The sequence below is a fragment of the Phyllostomus discolor genome, chromosome 4 (assembly GCF_004126475.2).
Source record: "Phyllostomus discolor isolate MPI-MPIP mPhyDis1 chromosome 4, mPhyDis1.pri.v3, whole genome shotgun sequence".
Classification (NCBI taxonomy): Eukaryota; Metazoa; Chordata; class Mammalia; order Chiroptera; family Phyllostomidae; genus Phyllostomus; species Phyllostomus discolor.
Genome location: NC_040906.2, coordinates 158,648,086 through 158,667,015, shown reverse-complemented (window position 1 = coordinate 158,667,015; position 18,930 = coordinate 158,648,086). Strand labels below are relative to the sequence as shown.

At 47.6% G+C, this 18,930-nt stretch overlaps 1 protein-coding gene across 1 annotated transcript; it reads right to left on the bottom strand.

Annotated features, from left to right (window-relative positions):
* Positions 1 to 11,692: 11,692 nt before the first annotated feature.
* On the bottom strand, positions 11,693 to 18,683 carry POU3F2 (POU class 3 homeobox 2). Its single transcript, XM_028509743.2, has one exon. The coding sequence runs from the start codon at positions 18,461 to 18,463 to the stop codon at positions 17,132 to 17,134; it is 1,332 nt and encodes a 443-aa protein (XP_028365544.1). The 5' UTR covers positions 18,464 to 18,683; the 3' UTR covers positions 11,693 to 17,131.
* Between the last annotated feature and the right edge of the window lie 247 nt (positions 18,684 to 18,930).

The following is an 18,930-nucleotide window of genomic DNA, read 5'->3' as shown; positions in this document are numbered from 1 at the left end:
AGGTGGGACAGCTGTAACTGAACAACAATTTAAAAACTGACATAACCTTTTTCTTTAAGTTGCTAAGATAGAAAAGACATTTCCACATACCCTTACATTTTAGTTGTTAGACTAGAGGTGTGTAAAATATAAGCATTGCTGTATTAAAAGTACATTAATTATAGTAGACACATTTTTCTATTTAAAATTGTTTAAAATGACTTTTTGCCTATTCAGCCACCTTTTAACCCCTTTGAAACACCACCCTGACTATCTCTGGGGAACAGCTCCTCCCAGGCTCTGAGGGAATGTGGTTTGGATGGAGCTGATGCCTTGGTTTAAAAGTCTGCATGTGAACTCAGGCCTGACCAATCAAAGCACTGCAACCCTTGCACACAGGTACACACACACACACCCTGCTCGTTTAAAAAGAAGGGCAGTAGGACTCGTTCTGGGTGCCAGGTGGAACTCTTCCACCTGGGGAACTGTACAGTAGAGAATACAAACCTCACATGACCCGGCCAGCCGCTCTTGTCACCAGAGCGTGCTGACCTGTCAGGAGATAGGAGAGTCTGATAGTCCTGATGATGCCGTCTGCCTCTGGGTCCAGTCGTTGCCGAAGTTTTATGTTGCATGGTCCCATGAGTTCCTTTTACGTTTTGTTTTGTTTGTTGTTTTTATTTATATAAGCCTGTTAGATTCAGCTTCAGTTATTTGCAAATGAAAGAGTCCTACTAGTCATACAAAACTTTTTTTAAAAGAAGTTCTTACAAGCAACTAATTCACTCATGTCCTATAAAGGGCAGGTTCCCTTTGTCTCTCCCATGTTCCCTCTTAGCACCATCCCTCTTGCTCCTGCCAGGTCAAGTCACCTCACTTTAGTAAATAAGGCTAAAACATTCTCTTATGTTACCCTTTCTAGCTTTGAATTCTCCACCTAAGAACTCCGAGTCAGCTTTCACACAAGATGCATGTGGTTTTGTTATTCTGGAAATCGGTGTGCATTTGTATACTTGGACTATAAACTGTGACAATTATGAATAGTACTGGTATCAGAGCAGCTCAGGGTTCCCCATACACTTAGCAACAGCTACAGTGTCACTTGGATTGCTTGTTTTCATTTAGTGTAAAGCACTTCATTGACATTTTACATATCTCAGAGGACTGTGAGTCAGGCAGGAATGGCACCCCAAGAATTTTACAGAACTGGTCAAGAATGATGCAAAACTAGTAAGACTTCCTTTTGTGAATATTTTCTTAGGACTTCACCTTAACAGTGCAAATATGCCAGACCCAAAACATGGACCCATCTCATATTCTTTTTTCTTTTCAGTTATTTATTGCATCATAACCACTTCAAAATGTATGGCTTAAAACAATAATGGTTTATTATTTCCACAGTTCTGCCGATTGCTTGGGCAATGCTGTCCTTGCCCAAGCTCACTCCTGACTATAGTCAGCTATCTGGTTGGTTGGGCTGTTTCAGTGTGGTGGTTGTTTCAGGCACGTCTCTCCTTTTCTCTCAGCGATTCAATGAGTACAAAAACAAGAGTTTTGAGGTCTCTTAAAAGTTAGCTTTGCAAGCCATGTAGTCATTGCTATGGCTGCCTTTTCCTCATCAAAGTGAGCACCAACCTAGCTTCTAACAGGGCAAAAGTACAAAACAGTTTATTCTTGTATTACTATTTATTTGTAATTGTGTTATTTATTACAAGTAACCTACTTTTGCCCACCCCTGTATAGAACAGGTCGATGGGGGCGGATAACTCTACCACTCAGTGAGTGGAGTGGCAGAACCTCGCTGCTGAAAGTGTGCAGGATGGGGGCTTCGTGGCCATCTTCGGAAACAATCTGCTCCACTGTTGTTTTTCTTTATAATTGGAGAATAAAACTAGCATGACTTTTACTTCAAAATTCTCATGATGCACACAGTAGAATTCTTCCTGAACCATTTAATACTTATAAAAGCACTCAAAATGAAAGACAAATGCTTTTCATTGGAAGTAAATATTTCTGAAGTGGAAAGCATCAGGACACACAGTTAAGTACACACACGCCAGGGAATTCTCTCTGGCTTGTAGACTAAGCGGATCATTGTATAGGCTTTGCTCTCATGGGCGGGTGTCGTCCTGCCACCTGGAAGGTCACAGGCTCCGTTTCCAGTCAGAGCACATGCCAGTTGCAGGTACATACAGGAGGTGGCCAGTCCACGTTTCTCTCCCACGTCGATATTTCTCTCCTCCTCTTTCCCTCTCTCTAAAAATAAATATTCTCTTTTTTAAAGGCAAAACACAAATATTGTAATTACTACCCACTCTGTCTTTTACTCTCCACTACAGATCTTTGGTTTTCGAGAACGTGAGTGGCGGGGACGAGGCGTGCGGGCCTTGGGGCGTGTGTGCTGCATCACACAACCGCGAGAAGGGCAGCAGTGTATCCACGAGGCCTGTCTTTTGCATTTGAGATATTTAACATTTTTCTATCACGTATGGTTTATTCATCAATTTTCTGTAACTTACACAGAGTTTTAAACCATTAAAAACTGTTAAGAATGAAAATGTGTATAAAAATATAAAGAAATTTGTGGATAGGAAATACTGAATTTGGGACGGCGGCTGCCTCTGGCGGGGCAGAGAGAAGTCATCAAGGAGCCGAATGGAGGAGCAAGTAACATTTCGGCGACGTTTTATTTCTTACAGTGCGGTAGGAAGGCAGGTGTTCATTTTATTTTCCTTTAGATGCAATAATGCAAAATTACCAAGAGACTTTTATACTTCAGAATTTTATACCTGATTAAGATAACATTATAATCTATGGCACCTGAGACTGTTTCAGAAATAATTTTAACGGTTTCTAAAATGTTGCCTCACTGTACAGATGAGTCTGACAATTCAGTCCCCATGCAAGACCATTTCATAATACTTTTTTTCTCTTCCTTCCAAATTAATCATGATAATGACAAGCACAGAGATAGGGAGCACCCAGCAGCTTCTCCACTGTTCACACACATCCTCTGATTTGGAGCCAGTAGCCTCTCCGGTCCGCTTGGCTGCACGGGAAAGGCTTTTTATGTGGCGCATTTTGTGAAATATGGCAGGGGGTGAGGTGGGCTGGCAGGCCTGTGTCTACATGTGAAAAAAATGCTTGCAAAAGGACTTCAGAAAACTTAAATTCTTTTAACTAATTAGAACTAAATATTATTCTGACAAATATTGCAGAAAATAGTTTCTCATTTCCCCCCAGGACCCTCAAAATATTAATTTCTAACAAACATTTTCAGGTGAAAAGTTGTGTTTTGAATACTACTTAGGAAACTTAAAAAAACAAAGCAAAACAACAACAAAAAGCAAGGTCCACAGGTTAGCTTGATTTTAAATGGGAAGTGGAAAATAGAACCAATGCCAGGCAACTACCTGTGGTAGGCAAAAGGAGAGAAATGATGTAGAAGTCAGCTCCTGTCCTGTCCTGTCCTTTAAGCCAGGCAGTCTCAGCTACTTTACACCACATTCAAGGGAAGATTGACCTACTTGTATTCTGTTGGCTTCTGTTCTCACATGCCTTCCTTTTTTCCCTAACTCAAAATAATCCAGTACGTGCCATTCCGATCTTCTGAAGGCTAGGACCTACTAAAGAGTGGTTTTTGAACTTTAATTGGGAAGTAACATTGATATAAACAAATATCTCCAAATCTGAACCTTCATAGTTTCACTTGACATGTTAAGTACAGAAAGTTTAGTTTATGTCTAAATTTCTTTAAGGTAGACTCCTTCCTCTCCCTCCCTTAGAAGCGAATCAAGTTTGGGATAAACACATGTGGGGGCAGACACACAGAAAGGGAAGTGATGTGGCTCAGGCAGGCCTCTGGGGAAGCGACAAGACGCCTGGCGAGGGCCTTCCAGAGGTTTCTCGGCACTCTGGATAGTGCCTACTTTGCATGGAAAATATGTTGCCTCTGATTTGTGTTCATATTTTCTTCCTATTTTCTCCATCGTGGTTACAGAAACAGCACTGAGGAAAAGGCCTAGCACATGGTGGGTACTTAGTAACAGTTTCCTGAATTGAAATTACATTGATTTTTACTTGGGTCAGCCTTACAGCTAGGTTCTACAAACAGATAAATGTTGTGGAAAACCTGCTGTCATGCCGGCTTTAAGGTGCTCTGCGTACCTGAGAGAGAGACAGAGAGAGACAACCTAGTGAACCTAGCACATCTGAAATTGAATACAGTTTCTGCAATTCTCCTTTTGTTCTCTTCTCTATTCCTGTCCAAATGGAATCATGGTCTCCCCATTTTTTACACCTTCTGTTTAGCCCCTACAGCCACGGGAGCACCTTTGCCGCCTTTCTTTTCCAGACGACTCTGACCGCTCTGGGTCAGCACGACCCCTCCCCCAGCTAACTTCCCAGCCTTTCCTCCTCTCCAACCCATCGGATGCACAGCACCAACTCCCTTCCTGAAGCAGGATTTTCACCGGATCACTCCTCTACAATGGCTCCTAATTGCCCTTTGAATCTAATTAAAACTTCTTGAAGATCCTCTACCAATTAACTCTGCACGCCGGCTCCCTCAGCAGCCTTCTCACGCTGGTGGCTGCTGTGTTCTCCGACCCAGCGACCAAACCTGCTCACCCTCTGCCTTTTCCTGCTTCCCTGCCTCATACTGTGCCAGGCGCCTCCTACCTAGAGGGCCCACTCCACCTCTTTCTTCCTCCTGCCAAAGCACATCCCATCTAAAACAACAACAACAACAACAAAAAGAAGAAGGAAAAGAAAATAAAAAGCTAAATTACTTTTCTAAGTTTGATTATTCCGACTAAGAACTCTAATGAATTAAATCTGGGTCTGTCCTTTTGCAAAGGCTTGTGAGTTCCTGTCACCTGCACTATCAAATGCCTTGTCGCAGGGAGCAAAGCTCACACGTCTTGGGTCCGGGGCTTCAGGCATTTGGCAGAAGACTCGTTGTCCTTTTGCTAGTGGTCTGGCTTTTCCTATAAACAGGTGAAGGTGCATTTGGTGTGGAGCCCTTGGCTCTTGCCCGACTGTCAACCTCGGAGGCCGTCCCGGTGCTGACCTCAGTCCCTTTCCCGTGCTCCCGGGGCCCTGCCTCCTTCTTCCACCCCGGCACCGCGGGGCAGCGGAAGCCTCCCGGGCCTCCAGGCGGTCAGGAGGAAACCACCCAGGTGGGACTCGGCTGGGGCCGCCGGAGGAGCGGACCCTAGGCCGCAAAACACTCCGAGCCGGGCCCCCTCCTCGTCCGCACAGGTCGCGTGGTCCCGCCATGCTGGGGCCCTGCGCCCCTCTTGGCGCTCCAGCCCCCGACCGTCTCTCGCCTCCCCAGGAGACTCCTGGGAAGTAAAAGTTTATAAAACTCAAACTGGCACAGCCCCAGCCGCCCCTCCTCGCCAGCCAGGAGACGAGGGAAGTCCTCCTTGGAGCGGTCCGGGCACACACTTGCTCCACTTGCATTTCCCGCTCCGCGAGCCCTCGCGCACCTTCGGGGCGCCCGCGCGCGGGGACTCAAGCGCAGCTGCCCCGTCGAAGGCGCCATATCCTCACGACGGCCCCGGCTTCAACACTGTGGGAAGATGCCCAGAACCCCCTCCCCCACCCCCGCCATCCGCACTCATCTAGGTGCCTCCCGGGGACCTCCTGGCGCGAGCAAAGAGAGGGACTGACCGGGACCACTCCTCCTGCGCTGGAGTGGCGCAGGGATCCCCAAGTCGGTGGAAGGGGCCTTGGGGTGTTGGAAGGCCGCTCTGAGTGGGATAGGACCCCCTGAGTGGTGGAAAGTACCGCAAAGTGGGGGGGCCAGCTTCTGCCACAGCGCCCCTCCGGGCAACTCTGGGTGTCACCAAGCTGCTGTTGGATCCACACTGTATTTCCAAGCCCAGAGACTGGACGTGGCCTTCAACCCCGGGAGGACTCCAACCTGCTCTCCACAGGTTGCAGACCTGGATCGATTCACAAAAGCTGCTGGTGGTTAGTGCTGCTGTTGTTGCTGCTGCTTTATGTGCGTGATGGGTTTTAATTGTAAGATCCCATTATTCCCTTCTAGACTAATGCAGGCTGCTATAAATGACACGCAGAGAAGGACGCTGTAAACGTTAAGAGGTTGTAAGATGTTAAAGGAATGGAGTGGTTCTCAGGAGCACTGGACTAGCCCTCGCATCACAGCGGCGCTACCATTGCTGCGATTATTGGGGTGGGTGCAGGAGGCTCTAATGATAGTTTTAGCTACAAGCCAGGGTCTGAACTCCCTAAATGCAAACTATCCTCTGCAAGTGGCAGCCTTGATTTAAAGCTAATCACAATCCATGGTGCCTTTCCTGGATAATGCAATTGAGATGGCTGTGCGTGCATTTCTCTTTCCCCATGCTAGTAGACATAAGGCTGCATCATTATTTTTAGGTTAAAAACATTTCTTGCTGGACAGTCACAGCAGAGGCCTCCACTGGAGCTGGCAACAATAGCACTCCACATTGGACTTGTCCTTCGTGTGCTTTCGCGTACACTGTTGCATTTGAGCTTTACTTAAATCCTGTTGTGAGGAAAGAAGTGGATTATACACATTCTGCACACGAAGAAACTGAGACTTGGAGGTGTCAGCTGACTCTCTCCAGGGTGCTCACACATAAGTGCAGGGCTGGTACACAAATGTAGGTGTTCTGATTGCAGGCCCATTTCCAGTTCCATTGAGACTGCGGGGTGCCACCTATGGTTCTTGTTCTTTTCTCCCTCCTTGTCGTGGTAGGTAGGATAAAGGTAGGGGGAGAAATCATTCATGTGAAACTGCCTACAGTGTGGGAAAAGGACTAATTAAGCAGGCACTGAAAGAAGCAAAGTTCAGCTCCACGTGCTGAATTGATACTTTGGGCAGATGTTGGGGGAGGGGTGTTTTTTTTTTTTTTTTTTTTTTGGAAAGTTCTTCCATGGCTAGGTCTCTGTTTGAATGGCAGCTAGAAACTCAGTTTTGAACCCTAAAACTGAACAAACCTACTCGACAGGAAGAAGCCCCAGGTGGAACCTGGGCCGAATTAAAAATAGCATTCACTGGGCTCCCTTTCCCCTGATGTGAAGCTGTGTTTCTAACCTGCTATTCGGGTCTTCATGCCCCCTGAAAAGCTGGGGCTTCTCTGAGAGACTGAAGACTTGCCTATCACAGTCCAAGCATGTAGGAACCAAGGACCGGGGGAGTTGTTCTTTCCTCTTACCTTTGTTTGGGAACTTTTCTGGTATAGAATGTATGGTCTTTCCAGTCATAGCTTTTCAAATCTCTATTCAGAAACCACCTGGACCTGGATGTTTAAAAACCTTTTTGTGAGTCATGTTCATAGAGTCACCTTCATAAGTATTTGTCTAGGAGGAGTTAAGGGGGAAAAAATGTACAGGAAGGAGAGAGAGGAAAAGAGGAGGGGGCAGGAGAATTGGATCTGAAACAAAACATTTGAACAGATTAGGCTGTAAAATCAAGAGCAATTCTGAGCAGACGCCACTGTGGGGCGCCAAAGTTCTACTCCGCTTAGGCCCGCGGCCGCCTTGGGTGCCAGGACAGAAGTCCTGGGGAACAGATGTACTGGGGGAAGAAGGGGGGGAGGGAAGGGAAAGGAAAGGAGGGGTGGGGCTGGGGTGTTCTTTATTCTCCAGTTAAAGTCGACTGGGAGACTTTGTTACATAACAAGTCTGTGCGTGGAGGGAGGAAGAAGACTTTGTAAGAAGGAAAGGAGGGTTTGAGTGGCGGAAAGCTCTTAGAAAAGAAGAAAAGCTCCGACCACTGAGCTGACCAAGGAGCATAGATGCTCCTCTTGGCTTCTGAAATTCTTGGGCTTCTCAGACTGGGGCCCTGAACTCTTTTAAAGGGGGCATGCGAGCAAGGGAGATGGATTTGGAGAGGATCTGCTTCCCACAAGCACACCAGCTACCCCGCCCAACCTCCCCGCTCCCTACCCCTGTTTGGGGGCTGCTGCCTCTGGGAAGCCGGGTTCTTTCTCCTCCTGGGCACCGCCGGGTCGCCCAATTCCATCTGCAGCCCTGGAGGAATCCTCAGGCGGGTAAAGGGCGGCCTCCCCTAGATACCAGCGCCCTGGATGCTCAGCCCTCAGCTGCCAGGAGGAGCTGATTTCATCCCTGAGCGGCTTGCTGAGCGGGCGGCCAAGGACGGAGGGCGGGGGCCGGCGGCGGGGCTGGAAGGGTGCGGGAGGCGGGAAGCGTGGGTCGCGACCAGGGAGCCTGAACGCCGGGGCCCCACCAGGGTTTATTTTATCCCAGCCGCCGGCAAAGGTTAGGAACGTGCATTTAGAGACGGGATAATCCGAGTTTAAATATTAGCAGTAAAAGCAAAACCGGTGGAATATTTACCTAGAAACTGAGCAGGTCGCCTTTTGCCAGGGGAGAAGAGCGCAGAGGAGGCCAGGCGCCCAGGCAAGGCGCTTCCCGGGGGCAACGCCATCAGGGCAAGACCCACCTCCGGAGCTTCCTCGGGTTGTGCTTAAGGGTGGAGGGCCTCGGACCCCTCGCTCGGCCCAGTAGGTCGGAGTCTGCAGGGCGCAGTTCAGATCTTCTGCTTTGTCATATTCTTTTTAAGGGCCTCCCCGACCAACACAAAAGGTGGCGGAAAGTACGTTGGATCAATAGCAAAGATTGTTATTTAGATAACGAATTAATCTCCCTGTTATAATACTTTTTATAGTGAACTTTGCACCCCTTCCATAAGAAAAAGGAATTTAAAGGAAAAAAAAGTCTCAAACAGGATTAAGGTTTTAATTACAATTCCCTATCGAAATAGTATGTTTGATGAGCTGATCTTATCAATTAATAGTAACATTAAAGCTCAAGAAACAGATTCACAGAAAATATGCTTAAGGGCGTTAAAAAAAAAAAGTAATCGCACCCGGGGAGCTAGCGGGGCAGCGGGCCAGCGACGCGGCATCCGAGCAGGTTTCGAATCTGCGTCAGCTCGGACTTGGCCATCGCAGGGCGTGCGTCTGGGGCCCAGGCAGGCGTGGGGGTGGCTGCCCGGAGCTGGGAGACGCAGCCGCGCGGGCGGGAGGGAAATAAATAACCGGCTCTTCTTCCAAGCCCAAGCCCACATCAAAGTTGGGGCCTCGCAAGGGCCATGCAGTTCACTGCGTTTGGGTCAGCGTTATATTCCAGGGGCAAGTAAAGTAATTTGAACATGCACCAACAGTTTTCCATAAAATACGAGTTAAAAGAAGTAATAGAACTAATCACTGTCTCCTCAAATCAAGTAGAAAACATTTCAATGCACTAATTAGAGTAATTAGAATAATAAGCCTCTGCCTATATGTGGTAAGACAATGTGTACAAACAACTTTATTTAATGTATACTGGTAATCAGCGATGCGTGCCTGCTTGAATGCTTAGCGCAATAAAACTACCCTCCGTCCGCCCAAACAATCAAATACAAATTAGTTTAATGATTGTGCCTGCTGAATGTCTTAGAAATCCACAGGCAGAGGCGAGTAAATAGAAGCATCCTTGTTTGCGTGCGTCGCTGCCCTGGTTGGCCGCGGGGCCGGGTGAGCGAGTGGCCGCGGGCAGGCGCGGCGGGAGTGAGCAGGAGGCCTGGCGCGCCGGGCGGAGGCCGGGCCCAACGCCAGCGCAGACCTGCGCCCCGGCAGAGCCCCTGCTTCTGCCCCTGGCCGCCTGCCCACCCTCCTCAGCCAGCTTCCCGCCTTGGTAGCCCAGATGCACACCCCAGTCCCCAAGATCCTCTGTCCCCCGCTGGGCCTCACCTCCTCCGGAGGCAAGAGACCACCTTGGAACTCCCGGCGAAGGTTATAAGAATCGATTTCCTCCCACCAGGCACTCCTCCCAGGGGCCTTGGACGGAAGAGATGGGTGGGAGGGTGCCTGTCCGCAATGCTAGTGCCCAGGCTGCTGGGAGCCCCAAGTCTCGGGTGTTGGGGCGCGGTCCCTCCCTGCTTGCTGTCATCAGCTCTGACTTGGCGTGGTGGGGTGTTCAGAGGGGCTCCCAGGTTCCCTTCACTGGGGAACTGGCTTTCCTCCAGTGTTGACATAAGAGCGATTTTAGGCCCAGCAGGGACGGGTCGGTCGCCCAGGGTTTCGAGGTTCGTTGTCCTCCATGCTTCAGCGCTTGGAGAGTAGGTTCCTCTCCTCCGGAGGCCGGACGCTGAGGTCATGAGTGGCCAGAAGTTTGATGGGTGTGAGCTGAAGGAAACACGCTTCTGAACTTCGCTTTCCAGCTCTGGATCCTTGGCCCTCCCCAACCTTTAGCCCTATCCCCCATCCCCAAACTAACAGTCAGAAAAAGGTCAAATTACACCACAGGTAGCGGATCCTTTTCCTCCCGTTTTCCCGGAGTTGCCTCTTTTGCCCTCTCGTACTGGGGCACCTTCTCCCATAGCTGCCTTTCTCATGCAGAAAGCAACGTCCGGGGCCTAACTTTGCAGTCAAAGGAAAGAGCCACTCAGGCGGAAAGCTAGGAGATTCAGTCGCTCCTGGACCTTCGACCCTCAGCCACCTTAAGTGCATCTCTGCCCTGGTCACAGGAGCCCCCAGCGAGGCCCCGCCAACTCACGGCGACGTCCCCAGGGGTGGCGGCCATGCCCATGGTATCTGCCCTCCTTCAAATCACCACCTCTCCCCTCAGTCTCGAGTGGGTGAACCCACCACTCGCCCACACCCTCCCCCCACCTCCAGGGTCTCCTTGGAGAGGGAAAGTGACGGAATGGCCACAGACGTCGGGGCTGTCGAACTTCCCCCTAAGAATTAGGGCTGCTTGCTAGCCGCGGGAACGACGGAGAATCCAGAATCCGCGTTCTTGGCAAACAGTCAGGGGCTGTTCAGCGTCCCGCCCCGCTCCTCTCCCCTCCCTGCGAGACGGACGGGAAGGTCTGGGCCTTCCTTTCAGGGGCTGGGGCTTCCCGGGGGTGGGGGGCGCATAGCCACGCCGGGGCGCCCCCTTTGCGCCCAGCGCTGTGCAGGTGCCGCCCGCAGCACACTCACCCACCACCTGGGCTAGGGGATTCACCAACTTCGAAGGAATATTTTGTTAGGGGAGCAAACAAACAAAAAGTTAGTAATGCCAAGTCCCTTTCTTCAGAATCATGTGCTGTGGAACACAAAAATTCCTCTGACGGAATGAGATTTCTTAATAGGAGGAGGGAAAGAACTCCCAACACTTTCTACAAGGATTTGCCTGGACCCAGTGATTTACAATGGCTAATTTGTGTTACAAACCCTCAAGGAACTTTTTCTTTTTCCTACTCTCTGGCCAAACTCACCATGTTCTTTTGTGTATGACATTTTTTCTTCTTTTTTAAACAACAAACCCAGAAGAAACGTTGGTGAGAGGAAAAATATATGCCCCAAATCAAAAAGGATGCAGATTCAAATTTACTGTACAGCGAGGTTTCTGTTGCCGTGTTCTGCACACTGAGAGTTAATCGCACACAATTTATAACGATCAAAATCTCCTTCATATTGCTCAGACGGGGCTCCAAAGCCCCCCTTTCTAAAATCAGTGACAAGTGAATCTTTGTGGGGCATTTATTTCCTTCTTTTTTTCTAGATGACAGCTCCCCAGACTGAGAGCAGAGAGCTGTTTGCCGCTAGCTACAGACCACTCCAGAGCCCAGGCTCTCACGAAGGAACTGCATACGGAAGTCCTCCCCACCCCCCGCCCCCCAATCCCAGACAAAGAGCTATAAAAACTCAGAAAGACGTGGAAGGAATAAACTTTTAAGATATAGATGCACTTTTACTGGTGTATTAAATAACATTTCAGACATTTTTAAAAAGAAATACATCTTAATGTTATCAACAACCAGAATTCTAGGAACAATAAGGGAGGCCAGGGTGGTTTTGATGGGGTATGATATTGTTTCTAAAACCTCTAACGGCTAAGCCAAGCAGAGTTGTTATTAGGGTAAAGGGAAAGTACTACAGATAAAGTTAATTAACTTTTTTCTTTAAAAAAAAAAAGAAACAAATTTACTAGCTTCCCACCAAATACAAGAACAATGTGAAAATATTCTGATTGTTTCTTTATCTCCATAACTAAGCAAAGCCTTAAAGAAAATTACAAAAGCCATTTTCTGGCACTCCTGTACCCATATCTAGATAAGAGGGCATTGAAATAACTCTGGCCCAAGTTCTACAAAGGTGGACAAGTTTATTCTGTTTTGCTACCTGCCAGTTTGGAATTATTTCCCATCCTGAACCAAGTGGTGGGGATAGGAACCAGCAGCCTTGGGTCTCTCCTACTACCAACTGCCCCCTGTTAATAGATTATATGTCACTGAAAAAAGTAAACTTTCCTGAAAAGGGAAAACGTTTGTATAAAATTTAACCATACATCTCACTTAGTCTTATTGTCAAGTTTCATTTCCAGTACTTAAAGATGCATCTTTTTCTTTTATTTTAAATGGACACTGTCCCTTTTGCCTCACTGAAATATACAAGCAGACCCAAAGAAACACTTTTACCTTTGACCCTCACTTCACCATCCTTCTTACTTTTTCAGTACAAGCTCCATTCTTTACCTCATTCTTTAACTTGTCTAGGAATTCAATAGAATCTAGAACAGAGTTGTACAAACTGATTGAAAAATCAACAAAGACAAATCACAGAGACCAGTGATAAAAAGATAATTTCTCTCACCCAGCAGCCCAGCACTCCTGAGCTGCTTCCAAAGTAAGGCAAATGAAAGGCAAATTAATGCAACATATAGACCTACTTGTGCAGGTAACCAGTGCACTCATATGCCATTCCCCCCATTGTCATTGATGCATCACTTTATTAGTTGCCTTTGGAGAAAAAAAGTAGAAAGATGAGTGTCTTTATTAAAGCCATTTTACCAGAAAACCTTTGCCAGCCAGTGTGTGGCTCCCACTGGCAGGAGCAGGAGGGCAAGGAGAGGAGTGCTTTTGTTGCTGCATCTGAAATGTAAAGGAGGTAACTTCGTGGGAACAGAGGGTGTTTAGAGGTGCCAAGCATAATATTATTTGTGGCCATTCCCTTCATCTGACCTTCGCATAACTCTCCCACACGATCTTTTCTCCCTCATCTCACACCATAAATTTAAAAAGTGACATATTTTGAGGAAACACAGAAGCTCTTTCAGGATGGCTGTCTTCTGCATTATTGTCTTTAGGGAAAAGAAAGAGTATGTCATTGTGTCTAGCCCACATTTTAGGGATGACTTCCCACAATTTCTTCCAGTGGCAGCGATGGAGTTTTTCACCTTGGCATGTAACACATCCCCCCAAATGGCACGGAAACTGCCTGAGTAGCATTAGAACTGAACAGCAAGCATGGGTCAAAACCATGGTGCGTCCATTTAACACGTGATGGTTTCCAGTCAGTAGCCCCTGTGGCTAAGAACAAAAACGCCTTCTCAAGGTCCACTAAAATGCCCTGCAGAGGGCAGATGCTGCTTGTTTTCTGCCTACAATGGAGGAGGTTATTGACCCAGAACTCAAATCTATACCCAGCTTAAACATTTTACCTATCAGCATGTCTGTGGTCACAAAACACTTCTTCTTTCTGTCACTTCGAGTTCAGGCTATTGATAAGATCATTTGGCTGAATCTGTTTGGGACCTGTGTAATATTGACTAGGAGTTAGAAAAGATGATCAGGTGTAATAACCCCAAAAACTACCTTTCAAAATAAACATTTATACTAAAATCAATGTTCCAAGGAGGACTTTAAGTACATCAGCAAACTTGTAAACTAACCCAACACTGTTTGGATTTCTCACTCACCTTAAAACTGATTTTGATAATGCTCATCTCTGACTATCAGAAACAATCTGTTATTCGCACCACAGTCTTGAGAGCTCAGTACATTTCTTTTCTTGTTTTAGAGGCTGTTTGCTTGCCTGATGAGAAACAGACAGTATTGTATAATCCATTGCAAAATCCACCTTTTCCTGTAAACCTAACAGGAATAACATATAGGACCTACCTCAACCACTTGATAAACACACACACTGTATATTGTCAGAGCTTTTCTTTGTTGAAAGATATTTGTAAATTACTAAAAAGATTAATTTCCTTAACTAAGTCTTGCTTTTCTGTAGACCCCAAATTGTGTGAGGAGATGTGGGTAAAGATTAAAGTCCATCTAGTTCCATTGACATTCTCCAAAAAAGTGAAATCGGGTAAGGTACAGCTAACCTGGAAAGAAGATGCAGCGATATCTGCATGTATTTAGAGGCACAAACATCTCTTTGTCAGACTATGAAATGGCAAACAAATTGAAGCTCAAACCCAATGACCATTTCAATTTAATGCTTTAGGCATAGTAGCTGAATGGTTTGGGATTGATTTTTTTTTCCAAATAAAAGTGAATCAGAACAGTAGTCTCACTTCTTTAAAAAAGCCTCTGAAAGTTATCAGTGTGAAACCTAGCAGTATATGCATAAAATTTATTCCAAAACTTCATGAAGTATAAAGAAAGGGAAGTACTTTACATACAACTCAACTCAGTCAGTGTAAGGTCTAGGGTTTTCCTCTCTCAAAACTTGGCACTACTTTAAAATAAAATAAAGATATTTCAATAATTAGAACAAACTATGAAGGTATTGTGCATTTCTGTTTTATGTAGATAATAAAATATTACTTTAACATAAATATATAAGGATCTCTGTGTTTTTATTTTCCCCACAAGCACAACCAAATGTACCAAAACAAAGTATTTTTAAAGAGACTGAACAAAAAAATTACATCCCATATAGATTTTGCTCACCTACTCATTTAAAGCTACAGAAAAACAATTTCCAGAACCTTTTTGCTTTAAAAGAAATAAATATACATTGAGGCAGGCCACTTAAAAATGATATGAAAATATTTCCCTGGGTAGCATTAAAAAAAGAAAAATAAACAAAGAAACATTTAAACTATTTCTGCATTTCAAAAGACAGATATTAAACATATATACATAGTGGTAAGGTTCAGTGGTAACTTTCATTTTAATAAACCTCTGAGAGTTAGAGGAGCTATGGACACATCCCCTGAACTCCAGCTTCTAACCTTACCCACTTGGTAATAAGAATCTGAAAATTCATTTCCTCCCCTTACCCTTGGCTATTTGCCCTGCTCCGGATTGCTTCACTAAAGGCCTGTCCCCACACCTCAGGAACAAGCAGTGTGATGCACCCCAAGCAGCTCCGTGCCCATCTCCTTATGACATTCATTGGGGGAAATGAAATACAGGCAAATAAATATGCCCATTAGAAGTCATCATTTATCTTGCAAAAACATTGAAAATGAAACAATCACTGGTGTTTGAAAAGACAATATAAAGCATAGTTCCTAAAACCTTAACTACTGAGTGCAATGCTAATCTGATGCTGAACCATAATTGTATGGTGTTGAGATTTAATTTTTTTTAAATAAAAATTTACCTAATATCTAACCAGAAAAAGCCCCGATCTTTTAAGATTAATAAAAAGTGTTTTCCCTTTTAGCGCCCTTTTGTGCTGATTATTTTTAAATATTTTAACTGATCACAGTTTAATGGCATTTATTTTCAATACAGTTACAGGTATTTTCACCTTCATTTCCCAGTAGATTCTTTTGTTATGGGAATTAACCATTTTCCATCAAGATAAGGTCAAAAAACGCACTTAAATCTATTAACAAAGGGAGAACAGGAAGGATTGAAAATAGCGTATTTCCCCATTTCATTTGGCTTCCTTAATGAAAGCGGGGAGAGCTGTCCAGGTCAAACTGGTATTTTCTGTAATAAATGATTGGAGAAGAGGGTGTGGGACCTTAAATATAATTTGATAAACAAATAAGCTAGTGAAAACAAAACCAGTCTAGAGTGGAAATATTCTCTGTATGCATGTGGGTATTTGTGTGCTAAGAAACACAGTCTAGGCATACACCATTAAGTTCCCAGATCATTTTCTTTATATTTTTTTTCTTAAAGAAGCTATTACAGGAACAAAGTTTAACTGCTGCTGTCAGCACAAATAATTCCTCCTAAGAGAAGTTATTAAAATTGAAGGCAGAGAACTATACAGGGGGTGTCTGAAGACATATATTTCCCTAGATTTCTTCAAAATGCCACTTTCTTTCTGTTGGACAACTCTGAAAATATATTTAACCTCCACATAGTCTCTGAGCTCTTTCACAATGGGCCCGCTTGATAAAATGAAGCAATCGGTTACTCATTATCAGTTTTTTTTTCTTTTTCTCCCCTCTGCAAGCTCCCCCAGAAACACTGCCTGAAAATGAAGTTTACTTTGTGCCTGGTAACAAAAACCAGTGCTTGACTCTCATTTTTATATTCCAAACTGGATTCTCACCTTGGTTACAGAGGGTGACCATGCACATTTCCTGAAAGCAGAGAATTAATTATTTTGTATGAAGCCAATCGTTTTGCTTTGGTAAAAGGAGCAGATAAAAAGTTGCACCAATGTGAGGGAGGATAGGGGGTCTGGAGATAACGGGAGTTCACACACAGTGAGAAGAACAAGTGGCCACACAAGAACGTTAGAAATGGAAAGTGGCCAAGAGCTGGCTTCAACCCTCTCCTCTGAATAAAACAAAACAGAACTCAAATCCCGGCAATTTCAAAATTAACGGCGGGAGGGAAAAATGTGTTCATGAATTTGTTCATGTAAACTTCAATTTTCTTGCAGTGCAAATTTCTGTGGTTAGATTTTGCCTACATCAAAGAACGTGTGTATTTTTTCCTCTTTCCTGATGGGGATCCCATTAAGTAAACACAGCAGCATGTGCCAACTCTGAGCATTAGGAAGCTGTGTTTTGTGTTTATCACGGCTTGGTGGATTTTTTTTTTGGTAATTTATTTAGTTTTGCCAAGTATTTATCGCAGTTCTCCCTCTCTCTCTCTTTCTCTCTCTCATACACGCACACACTCTCTCTTGCATTCTCTCCTCACTCTATGAGACACTCCACTCCATTGCCTGGGTACTAGCCTGTAAAGGTCAAAACACATCATTACACCTGCTACCGTTTAAAGGATAGTCCAGTGCCTTAGTTGCTTTCCTTATTTTTTTCTTTTTAAGGGACGGGGAAATAATAATTAAAAATAAAAGAACAATCAGAAGTTAGAGAGGGAACAAGGGGGCCAGGAAAGGGCGGAGGACCGAAGGGGAGGGGGAGCCTCACGCTCTGCCCCTCCCCCTGCTCGAGTTCACTGGACGGGCGTCTGCACCCCGTGGTGTGGTGGTGTGTCCCTACTCCCCCCGTACACATCCTCGGCGCCTGGCAGAGTCCCTCCGGGAGGGGTCATCCTTTTCTCTTTCTGTCTCCTGTTACAAAACCAAACTCTCACCACCTCCTTCTCCAGCTGTAAGCTGTCCGCGAGGGAGGTGATCTCCTGGGCCGAGGGCTTGGGGCATTTGAGGAAATGGCTCTCCAGAGCCCCCTTGACGCTCACCTCGATGGATGTCCGCTTTTTCCGCTTGCGCCCCTGCGCTGCGATCTTGTCTATGCTGGTGGGGCTGCCCGAGGACGAGTCCGCCTCCTCCAACCACTTGTTCAACAAAGGCTTCAGCTTGCACATGTTCTTGAAGCTCAGCTGCAGGGCCTCGAACCTGCAGATAGTGGTCTGCGAGAACACGTTGCCATACAGGGTGCCCAGCGCCAGCCCCACGTCTGCTTGGGTAAATCCCAATTTGATCCGCCGCTGCTTGAACTGCTTGGCGAACTGCTCCAGGTCATCCGAGGTCGGCGTGTCCTCGTCCGAGTGCGGGTCGTGGTGCGCGCCAGGGTGGCCCGGCGGGCCCTGCGGGGGCGGCGGCGGTGGCGGCTGCTGGTGCGGATGTGAGTGCGGGTGCGGGTGGTGGTCTGCGTGGTGCGGCTCCTCGTGCGCGTCCCGCAGGCCGTGGTGGTGCAGCCCCGCCGGCTGCCCGCCGGCGCCCAGCATGCCGTTCACGGTGAAGCTGGGCTGGGAGTAGAGCAAGCCGCCGTTGGACGCACCCATGGAGGGCGGGAGGTGCGCCGCAGCCGCCGCACTCCGCCATGCCCCGGGCCCCGGGTGGTGGTTGGCGGCGTGGTGCACCAGATGCGGTGGCCGCTGCTGTTGTTGCTGCTGTTGTTGTTGTTGCTGCTGCTGTTGCTGCTGCTGTTGCTGCTGGTGCTGCTGCTGCTGCAGGGCGCCTGGCCCGTGCAGCTCGTCCCCGCGGCCGCCCTGCTGGACCACAACCGAGGGCTTGATGTCCGGCTGGCCCAAGGGGCTTGTGGACCACGGGGAGCCGTCGCCGCCTCCGCCGCCCCCTCCACCGCCCCCGCCCCCGCCGCCACCGCCCCCGCCACCGCCGCCGTGGGACAGAGCGGTGATCCACTGGTGAGCGTGGCTGAGCGGGTGCCCATTGCTCTGCAGCGCGCCGTAGTCCCCCTGCACCAGGCTCTGCGCCTCGCGGTAGCCCCCCGCGCCCTGCTGCATGCCGCCCGGCGGCTCGGCGTGCACGATGGAAGCGCTGGAGGTGAGCAGGCTGTAATGGTTAGACGCTGCGGTCGCCATGACTCTCAGAGCCGGACTGAGCGCTCTGGTTAAAGGAGCCGCGCATTTGACAGTTACTTTTTCGCCTCGGGCTCCTCTCCACGCTCGCTCGCTGTCTCCTCTACCTTTCCCCCAGCGGGCAGCTCCGACGCCCGCTCCGACGCCTTCTGTTGCTGCTCCTTCTATTACTGCTGCTGCTGCCGCCGCCGCCTCTCGCCCGCCCTCGCTCTCTTTCTCCTCCTCTCCCTCCTTCTTGCTTCGCTCACTCTCAGACTAGCTCTGCGCTCCCCCCTCTCCCGGTTCTCTCCAGCTCTCTCCCGCTCTCTTGGCAGAGCCGGCTTGCAGCGGCACGCGCCTGGGCCCCGCCCCCTCCGCCCCCTCCCATTGGCTCCGCGCCCTTTGATTTACGTGGATACCACTAGCAACCTCCCAGGCCGGCGCCACCGATTGGCGCAGAGCTGCCCCTCCTCTTTCCCCCGGGCGCGCAG

Bases quoted from the DNA above. Each gene is read 5' to 3' on its own strand.
- POU3F2 (XM_028509743.2), bottom strand. From the start codon at position 18,463: ATGGCGACCGCAGCGTCTAACCATTACAGCCTGCTCACCTCCAGCGCT.